At 44.9% G+C, this 13,763-nt stretch overlaps 2 protein-coding genes across 2 annotated transcripts; both read left to right on the forward strand.

Moving 5' to 3' along the window:
• Nucleotides 1-3,533: 3,533 nt before the first annotated feature.
• LOC135612320 (subtilisin-like protease SBT1.6) lies at nucleotides 3,534-6,519 on the forward strand. The gene has a single exon (XM_065108466.1). It carries the CDS (start codon nucleotides 3,641-3,643, stop codon nucleotides 5,984-5,986), a length of 2,346 nt encoding a protein of 781 aa, XP_064964538.1. The 5' UTR covers nucleotides 3,534-3,640; the 3' UTR covers nucleotides 5,987-6,519.
• Nucleotides 6,520-9,235: 2,716 nt separating this feature from the next.
• On the forward strand, nucleotides 9,236-13,197 carry LOC135612321 (protein EARLY-RESPONSIVE TO DEHYDRATION 7, chloroplastic-like). Its single transcript, XM_065108467.1, has 4 exons — nucleotides 9,236-10,315; nucleotides 11,709-11,875; nucleotides 12,352-12,436; nucleotides 12,733-13,197. The coding sequence occupies exons 1-4, from the start codon at nucleotides 9,324-9,326 to the stop codon at nucleotides 12,908-12,910; spliced, it is 1,422 nt and encodes a 473-aa protein (XP_064964539.1). The 5' UTR covers nucleotides 9,236-9,323; the 3' UTR covers nucleotides 12,911-13,197.
• The last annotated feature ends 566 nt before the right edge of the window (nucleotides 13,198-13,763 follow it).

Genomic DNA, 13,763 nt, shown 5'->3' on the forward strand with positions numbered 1-13,763 from the left:
AAATCATTAAGCTTTAAGTTTTGAAGTACTAACTGTTACACCATGAAGCCTATTTATATTTTTTTTAATATATATTAGTCGATTTGGAATATCGATTTCGGTTCTAATTTTAACTTTTAAGAATCAGAATTAAACCATGTGGCACCGATTCTAGTTCGGTTTAGAACTGTTAAGCCGTTAACCCGGTTTGATTTTAGTTTCAGACTGATTCAATTAAAATTTGAATCTAATCCTAATCACCCCATTTAAGGTAGATAGGTCGATCCATGGATTTCGTTGTGCGATCGTGCTATGTAGCATTAAATGGGCAGGTCAACCCGGTCCAGATCTCGACTGGGCTTGTCCTTACAACGGTGAGAACCAAAGAACCGTCATTTGCCCACATCCATAGCTACTTTGATGATTCCGCATGTCTCAGCATTTTAGGAGAATCATGCTTGCATCAAAACTAAGGATCACGCAACGACTATGATATAATTGATAATATTCAAGGGAAACAATATCATGTCAATCATACATGATTGAAATATCAATCACATAATATTGATGTATCGATCACATAACATTAAGATATTGATTTTGTCATTATTTACCTATTAATCTTATAGATAAAATTTTAATAATTAAGATATTGAGTGTAATATAATCGGGTATAATCAATATTCACGACAAAAAGACTGTAGTTGGATCAAGAGAATCACAAACAACCATCGAAATGAGCATAGCCGATTCCAACGATATATATCAATTAGCATGCATATGTACACTAAACATAAAGGATTTTACATATAAATCTAATCTACGTGAAGGGGTCATCATGTTGCATATGATAAGTTGATGCTGCACGGTTCGTCAACCTCAGATGTTTAATCATGAATCAGCGTGTATGTGGGTGATCATTCTTCACTTAGGCTTCCTTATTAGTAGAACTGCATCTCAAGCTCTTGGTATGCGTCCTAAAAAGAACAAGAACAAGTCGTGTGAGGTTGGAACACTTCATAGTCAAGTCACGGACTACGCTGTGGAAGACCATGTCAGAGTTCGTCGTTTACCTCTGCGCGAAGACGACGTCGACTTGGGGAGACCTCTGCTTCCCCTTCCTGCCTACGCATCCACAAGTATTCACCAAGAATCACTTCGCCTTTTCACCAATCTCAAAGTCAGTCCATCTATCCGTGCTCGCCAATGTTGCTGGGTGTTTAATTGGTCATAAGCATTTATGAGTTCCAACCATTTCATTTCATGGAACCAATAAATACCACATCACGGGTGTGGAAACGTACATAGCAGAGCATGGATTGTTTTGTGTGTACGTGTCTGTGCGCCAGCTCAACATTCTTATCCATGGCGTACATACTCTATATGTATACACACACTATGGTCCCTGTCCAAAAGGACCAGTGCCACTTTCCACTCATCTTTTCTTCTCCTCAGCTTTCCCCTTCAAAATTTGTGACCTAACCAGTCCACGAAACATGGAGGAGAATAGTTTCGACGAGGTTGTTGCCTGAAGACATCGAACGAACAACCTGTAAGATGACTCCCGAGTAAAAGTGTGACTCTTAGAGAGACTTGGGGCATTCGTTCCTCATCCACAGACCACCGCCAATGAGCAGCAAAGATTAGAGAAAGCAATATGGTCTGTGCAGGAGGAGATAAGGAAATAGCAGAGCCAGAGGGACTCTTTCGCAGTGACAGCGAGCCTCGCAGCTTTGGTTTCATCGTGTTTTGGGCGATGCAACATGCGCAGCTTTTTGCTGCATTCTACTCTATTAAGGCCTGAAGAGATCTCGTGCTTTTTGATGCGCGCTAATGATGATTAGAGAGAGCTTTCGCTTTCAACACACGGATGTCTGCTATTGAAGGCACTAAAAACAAAGATAATAATGACGGGAAAAGAGGGGTGATGGACGACATTTGCGAGCTTTTTCTTTTCATTCATACACGACAAGCTCTCCACCACCACGCAATTAAAACGCAAAAGGTTGAAGTAATACAAATCATACATTTATCAGATAATTCTATATATTTATCTGATAAATTAATATTTTTATCATCATTAACCGTTTTAAATAAATTTATATGATTTTATCTTTTTAAAATTTATTTATTTTTATTCTAAGAAGATAAAACTATATGAATTCACCTAAAATGAATAATTCTTGATGAGCTTTCGTGCTCTCTCAACGATGACAAGAAAATATTAACGTCTAATAATGATGTTAGAAGAAGAGCCATGAGTACTTCATTTTCCTACCAACATTGATATAAAATATTTAATTCATATTAATTAAGTAATAAAAGAATTAATAACTTATAAACCTATAACATTATTCTTATCTTTATAGGTACTTTTTTTTTTGGCTCACGCAAAAGAAATATTTTTTTTGTGAACCTTCGTGCTCTAGCACTAATAATAATACAAAATTAATTTTTTATTTATCTAAAATAATTAATTAGTATGTACAGTAAGTTATTGTGTGGACTCTGCATAAATTTCTCATTTATCCATATAATTGTATTTAATTTGGAGTGAGAAGAAGAGAAGTTAAAATAAAAGGGGAAAACAAGAGAGAAAGAAAATGAATGCAGGATAAGCTTATATATAATGTCCTCGATTTGGGTCCACAGTAGCAATTAATGAGGTTCCTAAGTTTGGTTTGCACCAGTGAATTCAGCTCTTCAGAAGTTATTATGGCAAGTACATGCTTGCTTGCTAGCTTTTTTGGATATATATATATATATATATATATATATATATATATATATATATATATATATATATATAATCTTCTGAGTGTAAGTTCAATTAAGGATTCTTCTGTAAAAGATATCACTGGTGTGAGACGCATATGCCAATTGTTCCTTCAATCAAATGCTTGTTCTTATTCTCCATGAGCACTGCCTGAAGCGACTACTAAGAATTATGTCCATGTTGGCTGAGACTGCTGCTGCTTTCAGTCTTCTGCAATGACTGACAACAGAGGTCAAGATTCGTCTCGGCAATGCTGCTTGAAAACGAAAGAAGCAACCGAGTCTTTGGGATTGATCCAAATTAAAGCTGATTGGGAGAGCTTTATGGGTTATCGGAACTATATTCTCATTAACACCTACCTTTCCTTTAGTGATGTTCAATCTTTCCCTGTGAATCCCAGGAAATAAAACATGGCAGAAACACTTAGTTAACAACCAAAAAGAATATGAACAACAATGATCACGAATCGATTCAAATCGAAACTAAATTAACCTACAATGGAAATTAAACCAAATCAATAATTAAAGCTTCAAAAGAAAAGTACTTCCTAACCCAATATACTCGGGAGTTCGTGTGCAGGAGGAAACCGTGGTTATACACGCTGTTGACAATCTCGAAGAGATACAACACGAATCTTTTACCACTTTTGACAACAGTAAAATTTCAATGCATCTCTGACCATTTGAATAGCTTCCACACAGTACAATCCGAAGCTTTCAAGAACAGTCATTTACAACAGCCGTGATAGATAATTAGGATGCATTTCAACCCATCCCCACAGGAAACGTTCTCCTTCACTCCCACTGCCCACTTACGCATATAACGAGGAGAACAGAGCTCGCTCGCTCCACTCTCCCACGAATCAGTCCGGCTAACACTTCCAGCATGGCATCTCCCTCTCCTTGCCTACTCCTCATCCTCATCGTCACGTTAATGGCGGCGGCGGAGGCGGTGGAGACAGAAACAACCGCCTCCGGCCCCGCGGGGAAGAAGACTTACATCGTCCGCGTCGACCACCTTGCCAAGCCTTCCGTGTTCCCCACTCATGCCCACTGGTACGGCTCCGCAAGCTTCTCCGGTGGCGGCGCCGATCCGCTTCCGCTCCTCCATGTGTACGACACCGTTTTCCATGGTTTCTCCGCGTCCGTCACTCAGGACCGAGCCGCTGCCCTCGCCACCCACGCTAATGTCCTTGCCGTCTTCGAGGACCGCGTCCGCCGCCCGGACACCACACGGTCCCCCCAGTTTCTCGGCCTCCGCAACCAGGTCGGCCTTTGGTCCGACTCCGACTATGGCTCCGACGTCATCGTTGGCGTCCTCGACACAGGCGTTTGGCCCGAGCGCCGCAGCTTCTCCGACCGCAACCTGGGCCCCGTCCCGTCCCGGTGGCGCGGCACCTGCGAGACCGGCCCCGGCTTCCCCGCCTCCCTATGCAACCGCAAGCTCGTCGGAGCCCGCTTCTTCTCCAAGGGCCACGACGCCGCCTTCGCAGCCGGCGGCGGAGGCATCAACGAAACGGTCGAGTCGCGCTCCCCGCGCGACGCCGACGGCCATGGCACGCACACTGCTTCCACCGCCGCCGGCCGCCACGTGTTCCAGGCGAGCATGTCTGGCTATGCAGAGGGCATTGCCAAGGGCGTCGCGCCGAAGGCCCGCGTGGCCACCTACAAGGTCTGCTGGAAGGGCTCCGGGTGCCTAGACTCCGACATCCTCGCAGGGTTCGACTGCGCCGTCGCGGACGGCGTAGACGTCATCTCGGTCTCGATTGGTGGGGGCGACGGCATGGCCTCGCCTTACTACCTCGACCCCATCGCCATCGGCTCCTATGGCGCCGTTTCCCGGGGTGTATTCGTCGCGTCCTCCGCCGGCAACGACGGTCCCACCTCTATGTCCGTCACCAACCTCTCCCCTTGGCTCACCACCGTCGGCGCGGGCACCATCGACCGAAACTTCCCGGCCGACGTCGTGCTCGGCGATGGCCGCCGCCTGTCTGGCGTCTCCCTTTACTCGGGGAAGCCCCTCGCAGGCACAATGTACCCGTTGGACTACCCTGGCAGGTCCAGCGGCCTGTCCGCTTCCCTCTGTATGGACAACTCCCTGGACCCCAAACTTGTGGCGGGCAAGATCGTCATCTGCGACCGAGGCAGCAGCCCGCGCGTGGCCAAGGGGCTCGTCGTGAAGGATGCGGGTGGCGTAGGGATGATCCTTGCAAACGGCGCGTCCTCAGGCGAAGGCCTCGTCGGCGACGCCCACGTTCTCCCGGCTTGCGCCGTCGGCTCCGCTGAGGGCGAAACCATCAAGGCCTACGCCACCTCTGCCGCTTCCCCCACTGTCACTATCCAGTTCAAGGGCACCATCCTCGGCGTCAGGCCGGCGCCGGTAGTGGCATCCTTCTCCGGCCGTGGCCCCAACGGACTGACCCCGGCGGTCCTCAAGCCAGACCTTATAGCTCCCGGGGTCAACATCCTTGCGGCCTGGACCGGCTCTTCGGGGCCTACTGGGCTAGAGTCCGACGGCCGGAGAACGGAGTTTAACATCCTCTCTGGGACGTCGATGGCGTGCCCGCACGTGAGCGGCGCGGCGGCCCTGCTGAAGTCGGCCCATCCGGACTGGAGTCCGGCAGCAGTCCGGTCGGCGATGATGACCACGGCAAGCCTCGACGACAACCTCCGCCGGTCGGTGACCGACGAGTCCACGGGAAGGCCGGCGACGCCTTTCGATTTCGGGGCCGGGCACCTGAACCTGGACCGGGCCATGGACCCGGGTCTGGTCTACGACCTTTCGGACCAGGACTACGTGGCCTTCCTGTGCGCCATCGGGTACGACGCGAAGACGGTCCAGGTGATCACCCACGCCCCGGCAGCCTGCCCCGCGAGGAGGCCGGCGATGGAAGACCTGAACTACCCGTCGATCTCGGTGGCATTCAACGGGGCGGAGTCGAACCAGAGCAGGAGGGTGCGGAGGACGGCGACGAACGTGGGAGCGGGTGCAGGAGCGGTGTACCAGGCTAGGGTGGAGATGGCGGCGGGGCAGGGGTTGTCGATCGCCATAAAGCCGAGGAAGCTGGTTTTCACGGCCGGGGCGAGGCGGCAGAGTTTCGCGGTGACGGTGACGGCGGCGGCGGAGGCCGCGATCGGGGGCGCTGGGGCGAGGTACGCTTACTTGGTGTGGTCTGATGGGGAGCACGAGGTGCGGAGCGCAATCGTGGTCTCGTGGATGCAACCGCTCTAACGTACGACAAACATGGCAACCGGAAGCGAACTGTCGGTGGTTGGGTAGACCGGACGAGCCGGAATTAATTAGCACTACTCCGGCCCGGACCGACCGGTGGATTTGCTAGTTTACTCCAGTTAAAGCTCTGTAGTTTTCCTGCTTCACAGCATGGAAAAAAGTAAGGAAGCGATGGTGATGGTAAAAGTTGGCGAGGAAGGTAAGATATGGTGGAGATCAGGAGATGAAAGCGTAAAGCTTTATTTGGCTTTGTCTCTTTCTTTTCAGAAGAATGAAGGAAGAAGAAAAGGAAATAGTAATGCTTTTGGTGGGGTTCGCCTCTCACGTGGTGGTGGGTGGAAGCCTCCAGTTGTGTGTTTAGCGCGAGTGCCGGAGCACCGGCGTTCTGTCGGCGGTCATCTCCATTGTACGTTTGGACTTCTTGTATTGCTAGTACAAGATGGTGTGATAAAGTCGCGACTCTTGTTGGCTGTTTGGATGTAATGGTTTGGTGTTTCCATAGTCTCAACATACGTTCGATTGCTTGTTGGTGATGATGGTTTGGCAGACCTTTGTGCGAACATTAATTGACGGTCACGAGTGCTTCACGTAGCGTGCACTGTAAGTTGAGATGTCTTATATTTACATCTGCTAATAAGTGAGGGACCCAACAGTTCGGATGGAGCTCTGATCCTTAACAAAGTAAGAATAAAAGAAGAGAAGGAAATCTAAGCACTTGAATGTTCTGAACTGACTGTATAATTAGTCTCCTCCGTGTGCTACATTACAATAATGGCTTATTATGAGTGGGACACTTCTGTCCTCTCTCTCCTTAATATGAGCTATTTAAGATACTTAATGGATCATCAGTTGCCAACCCTGTGAAGTACTATGGTGGCTATCTAAATGGCTATTCTCCATGCCTCTCTGCCACTGGATCATCTCTTGCCAACCCTATAACTTGGTTCGGTGGCTATAGAAACATATGATAAGATGATAAGTGTTCTTGACCGATGCCTATCGATAAATTGATAGGCAAGACATGGTGGACAGAACCTAACCTGCCCTTTGGTCTTCGAAGTTGCCGACCGGAAAGAAGAGGCATGCAGATGGTGATGATGAAGTGGAGCCGATGGCCACCGTAAAAATGTTTGTCTTGGATTAATAGAGCCCTCCCCGTTCCGGTCATATAAAGCGATTTTTGGACAGTTCCTCTGACACGCACCTGTCGAGCTTGTTGGGTCATTAATGTGAAGCAGACGAAGGCGGAGCGAAGAGCTTGGCTTTTGAGTCCTCGGTGGTCCTTCCATCACATAAATGTGGCCGATCTCTAACCAACGAAGGACAGAGACTTTATGACCTACGAAATCTTCAAGTTAAAAGATACAAAATCCTTCCCACCCCGAGAAACTTCCCAACACGGGTTTGATGACTCGAGTTTTCTATGAGAAAGCAGCAAATGTGATCCCGTCCCAAACAAGGATGGTGGTGATGTGTAGGGTGACACCCCCGACTCATTGCGAAAGAGATGTACACCAACCCACCATGGATGCCATTCTGCATCCCTTCTTGGATGGGACTGGCGGTGATTACGGCAGCTATGCGTCGGACCCGTGTCTTCACCGTGCATGTGGAGGTATCGCTTTTTGGGGCCTGCTGTCCTCGTCTAAACGAGATGCCACTTTTTGACACTTGGTCTGCAAGTAAAGAGACCAAGCAAAGAGCCCACTACCCATCTCAAGTCGTCACCTGGCAAGTAAGAGCGCACGAACCATGGAAGTCGGCAGGCAAGTCTCTTCGCGTTCTACTTGCGTTGACGCTCCATCATTTACCTCCGATGAAAGGTTCCTTCGACATCTCTAGCTTTGTTATTGTCTCAACATCGTCGATCGGAGATTGACACGATTCGGTCTTATAGCTCTTCATAAAGTAGCGAGTACGAGAGAATTCAAAGTGAGAGAGGTCCAAAATCTCCTCTCTGATATCGATCTTGTGCAGGATCTTCAATAAACTAGAAGCTATGCCAGATTCACGAAGACTCCCTCGGATCTACCTTGGCCTCCTTGTTCCTTGCAACGATTGTCTTTACGAGAGTTATCTGGATGACTTTTCGCCTTTGGGATAAGATCGAATCGTGTTGATCTCTGATTGACGATATTGAGACAATAGCATACTTCACGGAAGTATTTCTTTGGTCGTCAATATGAAAATGTGAACATTATCAGCACTCCAATATGACATGAGACTAATATAAGTCTTGACACCTCAAACCTTAATGTCTAATGGATTAAGCTCGGATATATTTAAAATAACAAATTAGTATATCTTAAAATAAATCAAACGAATTCCTGCTAATTGATTGTCGTGTGTAGATAACCGAGTATATGAAATGGTGATCGAGTATCTGAGACGTCGCATATTGAGGTCGATGATGAATTTGAGATGCAGCCCAACACATTTAGACCATGAGGCCCACGCGTAGTTTTGGGCTAGTCAACTAAACAGACATAATGCTATTTACTCCTTTGACTACGTTCTGACCGAGAAACCTTAAAATTGATTTTTAAAGGTATAATTAATCCGATAAATTTATTAATCAATATAAAACTAAATATCTTTATCAATATTCTTCCGTAAAGGAGTTAAGGATTCATAAGTTCATCACAATTACCTTTTCTCTTAAATATATCTTTTAGGATTCACATATCTCTGAAAAAATAAAATAATACAAACATACTAATTCCTCGTAAACATGTGATCGCAATAATATTATAAAAGAATTATAAACCATTGGAGCACTAATAAAAATATTTAATCTTACGTTAAGAAATAGGAGACCAGGATTATAAACCTATCAAATCATCCCCTCGTAAATGTATATTTAAAATAAATAATTCATCGAGATTACATTAATCACGATCAAATATTATCTTCTCACAACATGAGTAATACCGCGAGCAGCCATATTTTGACCGTAACGCGTGCTTCGGTTACCCATCTCGCGGCTGAAGTCGACTATTGGACATGGACGTGGATCCCGCATGTGGGCCATCAAAGCTGCCCCACTAGAGTTCGTTTCAAAGTATCGAAGGAGCATCACTGCGCCCACCCTCCACATACCCTAAACCGGGCCCCATAGACCTTGCTCCATCTCTCACCACGCGTTTCCTTCCTACTCTCTGCAACGAGACACGTCATGGACGCGGCGCCGTCCCCACTTTCCTTCGCTTAAAAGTCTCCTCTCCGTCGACATCTGTCTCGCTGGATAAATCGATCGATCGGTTTCCTCTTCCTCGCTCTTTATTTGCTTCCTTCCAAAGATCCAACATAGTCCTTTACTCTCTGAAACGCCAAAGCAATGGAATCCAAGCAGCCTCCGCCCAGCGCTCCGCTCTATCCCCAAGTCGTCGAATCCAATCCCGAAATGCATTCCCCCTTCCTCGTCTCCTCCTCCTCTTCCCGGCCCTCTCTATACCCCTCCATCCATTCCGCCCCCTCTCCCAATAGCCCCGCCACCGGTGCCGCCACCAGCTCCTCTTCCTTGTATCCTTCCGTCGACATGAGCGATCTCGTCGAGAACCTCTTCCTCGATGCTGGGGAGGATGATGCGGAGGCCAAAAACCCCAGCCTGCCGCCTCCTGTTGAGGAGACCCTGCTCCGCATCCCCGGTGCCATCCTCCACCTCATCGACCGACATCGCAGCGTCGAGCTCGGCGCCGGAGACTTCTCCCTCGTACGCCTCCGCCAGGGCGAGAACACCGTCGCCGTTCTCGCCCGAGTCGGCGACGGCCTCGTCCAGTGGCCCCTCGCCCGTGACGAGGCCGCCGTCAAGCTCGACCATTCCCACTATTTCTTCTCTCTCCACGTTCCCCTCACCTCTCACGACGATGGCGATCACGACGACGACGGCAACAACCTCCTCAATTACGGCCTCACCTTCGCCTCCAAGGGGCAGGAGGGTCTCCTCGGGGAACTGGATAGGCTTCTCCAGGCTTACAGCAGCTTTTCGGTCCAGAAGGTCGAGGTGAAAGGCAAGGATCACGGCGAGGTGCTGGACGGATCGGTGGCGAGGGAGGTGACTCCGGCCGAGGGAATGGGGCCGAAGAAGAAGCTGATGGAGGAGGAGTCGGCTGCATACTGGACAACCCTCGCGCCTAACGTGGAAGATTATGGCAGTTCGGTGGCGAAATTGATCGCCAAGGGTTCCGGCCAGCTCATCAAGGGGATCTTGTGGTGTGGGGATGTGACGGTGGATCGGCTCAAGTGGGGGGAGGATCTGCTGAAGAAGAGATTGGAACCCAGTTCGAACCCGACGGAGATCAGCAAAGATGCCCTGAAGCGGATGAAAAGGTTAGGTTTGGTTGCTTTTATATGATTTCAAAATGGAGTAGATTGGACTAAAAGCATACTTTAGATTTATGTGGTTTGGTCATGTTTGACTTTGCATATAATAGAATCCGTTCTGGGATTTCAATATATCTATTCGCTGTTCAAAAAGGTTGTCATTTGACTTTCAACATCTCAAACTTTTATCATGTGGAACAGTATACAGATGATTTTAAGAAAAATACAAAAAAGTCATTGTTGATCTTATTGGACTTGTTTTTTATATTTTGGGCACCAATTAGAAATTTCCATGATGCTGAAATGCACATCATGCAAATTACTAATATAGTGATATGGGTTAGCCTTCTTGTTGTTATGTGATTTCCAGGCTTGATTAATGTGCTACACTTGCAACTCTTGAGCAAACACAAAAAATTCCCCTGAGTTTAAATTTCATTAACTCAAGGAATTTTTTGTCGACGTATTCATTGTCATTATCTTTCTTGGCTATTCTTATTCGAAGGTTTATGCAAAAGTTCATTTGTATTACTTGCTCTACACAATTTGCATTGTGAAAATCCTTTCACTTGTCAAAATGTTGGTAAGTTCTTTAATCTTTTTGACAAGGTGAAAATTTGATGATAATTTCTGACAGTATATTAATTTCAAATGTGAAAGTGAATTAACTCTTTGAGACAGAGGAGAAAGAGGAAAGAAGAGAAGAGGGAGAAAATGAAACAATAGAGAGGGTACAACTTAAGTTAGTTTGGTTTGATTTGCAACCTCACTTGGGGTAGTGTCTGTTGGGTTGAGGAAGAGATCTTCTGATAGCCGAAATTAAAGATGTAAATAAAGTCATTGTATAATGATTGCTTCTGAATTTTTAAGATGTTCTGATACTTATGGCTTTAGACAATAATGGATGCAGCAGAACTTCATTATGATGATTTGATCTAAAACTGGACCAGGTTTCATCGTAATGAAATAATTGATTTTTATTTTTTGCCGAACGAGTATGATGTATAGTTTTACATAGTGAAGATGCATAACCTTTTAAAAATTATAGTAGGTTCATTGCCCGTATTAATCTGGATAATGGCTATACAAACATGTTTATTGTTGTCATATAGACATGTCTGTTCTGGATCTAGCTACAGCCAGCTACAGATATTAATCTAATCTTCTTTTCCTTTTAAATTTGGTCTCCTAGGACTGAATGATAAGTGGAAGTAAAGAAATGCTATTTTGTAGTTTGTCAGCATTGGTTTCTCTCTTATATGTTGTACTTTGCAGTTCTTATCCACATGTTATCCTGTGTATAGGTTGTGTGCTGCTTATTACATTCTGCAATAATTGTCTGGATCTTCCTTCCCCACTCTGTGGTCTTTCACTTATTAGCTTGCTTATCTTCCCCCAGGGTAAAGAGGGTCACAAAAATGTCAGAGAAAGTAGCAAACGGAGTTCTATCTGGAGTTGTGAAGGTTTCTGGGTTTTTCACAAGCTCTGTTGTAAATTCAAAAGTAGGCAAGAAGTTCTTTGGTCTTCTGCCTGGGGAGTTAGTCCTTGCTTCTCTAGATGGATTCGGTACTACTCTTCTTAAATGTTTTCTCCAATCGCTAATGTATTATACGTTCTATTTAAGCTTAATGGTCCAACATTAGATGTTTCAATTGCTAATGTAATGCTGCATGATTATGAATTAGGCTGTTTTAGGGAATAAAGTGAATTTCGAGGTATTAATATCTAGGCATTTGAGAAGAGAATCAGTGTTGCAACATTTTTTTCATTTCTGGTCCAGTGCTTGACTGTTAATCTATAAATTGTCCTTTGTTATTCATATAGTATATAAATTTTGGGAGATAATGCATGCTACTTTCAGTTATGGAGTGGTATGATCCATCTATTTTTAGCTCAAGCTGATCGTTTGCAACTGTTTTTAGTTTTCTAAAGTTTACAGTATATGTTGTCAATTAACGTAATTTCACCCTCCCCTTCTCAATTCTTATGATTTGTAGTAACTTACTCTTTTTTTTTTACCCCTTGTGATGGGATATCAACAGGGAAAATTTGTGATGCTGTTGAAGTAGCTGGTAAGAATGTCCTGCAAACATCTTCAGTTGTGACTACTGGAATTGTGTCACACAGGTATCAGCTAAAGTTTTGCTCGATTAATTTTCACGTTCTTGAATCTGCATAGATGGCTTAAACAAGACTGTCTTGTTATGTCTTTTAATTTCTACCTTACCATAGGACTAGGGATTTTTTACTGCTTGCAATAGATCATTGGCTTTAAGGGCAGTGGCACATCATTGAGAATTGCAAGATTTGCAATCAACCATAAGCACTTCTTAGCATTATAGAACCTGTGCATATTGGGTTTTCCTAAACAGAATTTAGCTATGCTAGATAGTTCAACTTATTCTTTTAGACTAACATTGCAGGTACGGTGACCAAGCTGCTGAAATCACACATGAGGGCCTCGATGCTGCAGGGCATGCTTTCGGAACCGCATGGGCGGTCTTCAAAATCCGGAAGGCGCTTAACCCTAAGAGTGCCATGAAACCATCGGCTCTGGCAAAGGCAGCTGCAAATGATCTGAGAGCAAAGAAGGGGAAATAGTGAAGAATAAGGTGTGGTAAAAGTCCTGCCACTGGTAGATTTCAGCTTTCTTGGCTATGCTTTTAATTTGGACACCTCCAGCCATCAAAGGCAGTTGAGGACTGGTCTTGTTTTGTTTTGATGATGATCAAATGTTCTAAAATTGCATTTGTTTTTTTTATACGAGCGGCGCTATGGCTGCATTACCAGATGTGTAATAGTAACTATAAATTTCGAAGATTTACTGATCGCCTGCTTAGTTACGATTGTCTGACTTCCAAATGAAAAATATCACTATAGTTTTGTTCTGATGTTGTCTGCTGATGTGCAATGATTCTTTGGCTCATAAAATGCAATTTTAGCGTGAAATGGTTCTTCCAGTGCAGAATTGGTCTTCAAGAATGGTTGTGAGCCCAAAGGAATGGCAAATTCCATAAGAAATTGCATTATTTGAGGCGTTCTTTTATTTCATTAGTATTAATTGCCTGAGCCTTGTTTTTACCTGTAACCTAATTTGAGACCACAATCTCAAGCAAGAGAAGCAAGCAAAACTCAGACTTTCGTTCACTTTCTTCTCTCTCTTGGGAGCAGAATTCTAAGAGTGTTTTTTTCTCTAAGTCATGTGATGAGGATAAAATTTTATGCATCGAACTTATACTTCGAAAAATGGATCTGATATATTATCATCATAACAGTGGTTTGAATATAAAATTTATCGAACAAAGTAGGCGACGCTGATATATTATCCTCGTAACAGTGTTTTGAATATAAAATTTATCGAACAAAGTAGACGTCACCGATATATTATCATAACAGTGGTTTGAATGACGCTGATATATTATCATCATAACAATGTTTTGAATATAAAATTTAT

This window comes from Musa acuminata, chromosome BXJ2-5 (genome assembly GCF_036884655.1).
Source record: "Musa acuminata AAA Group cultivar baxijiao chromosome BXJ2-5, Cavendish_Baxijiao_AAA, whole genome shotgun sequence".
NCBI classification, from domain to species: Eukaryota; Viridiplantae; Streptophyta; class Magnoliopsida; order Zingiberales; family Musaceae; genus Musa; species Musa acuminata.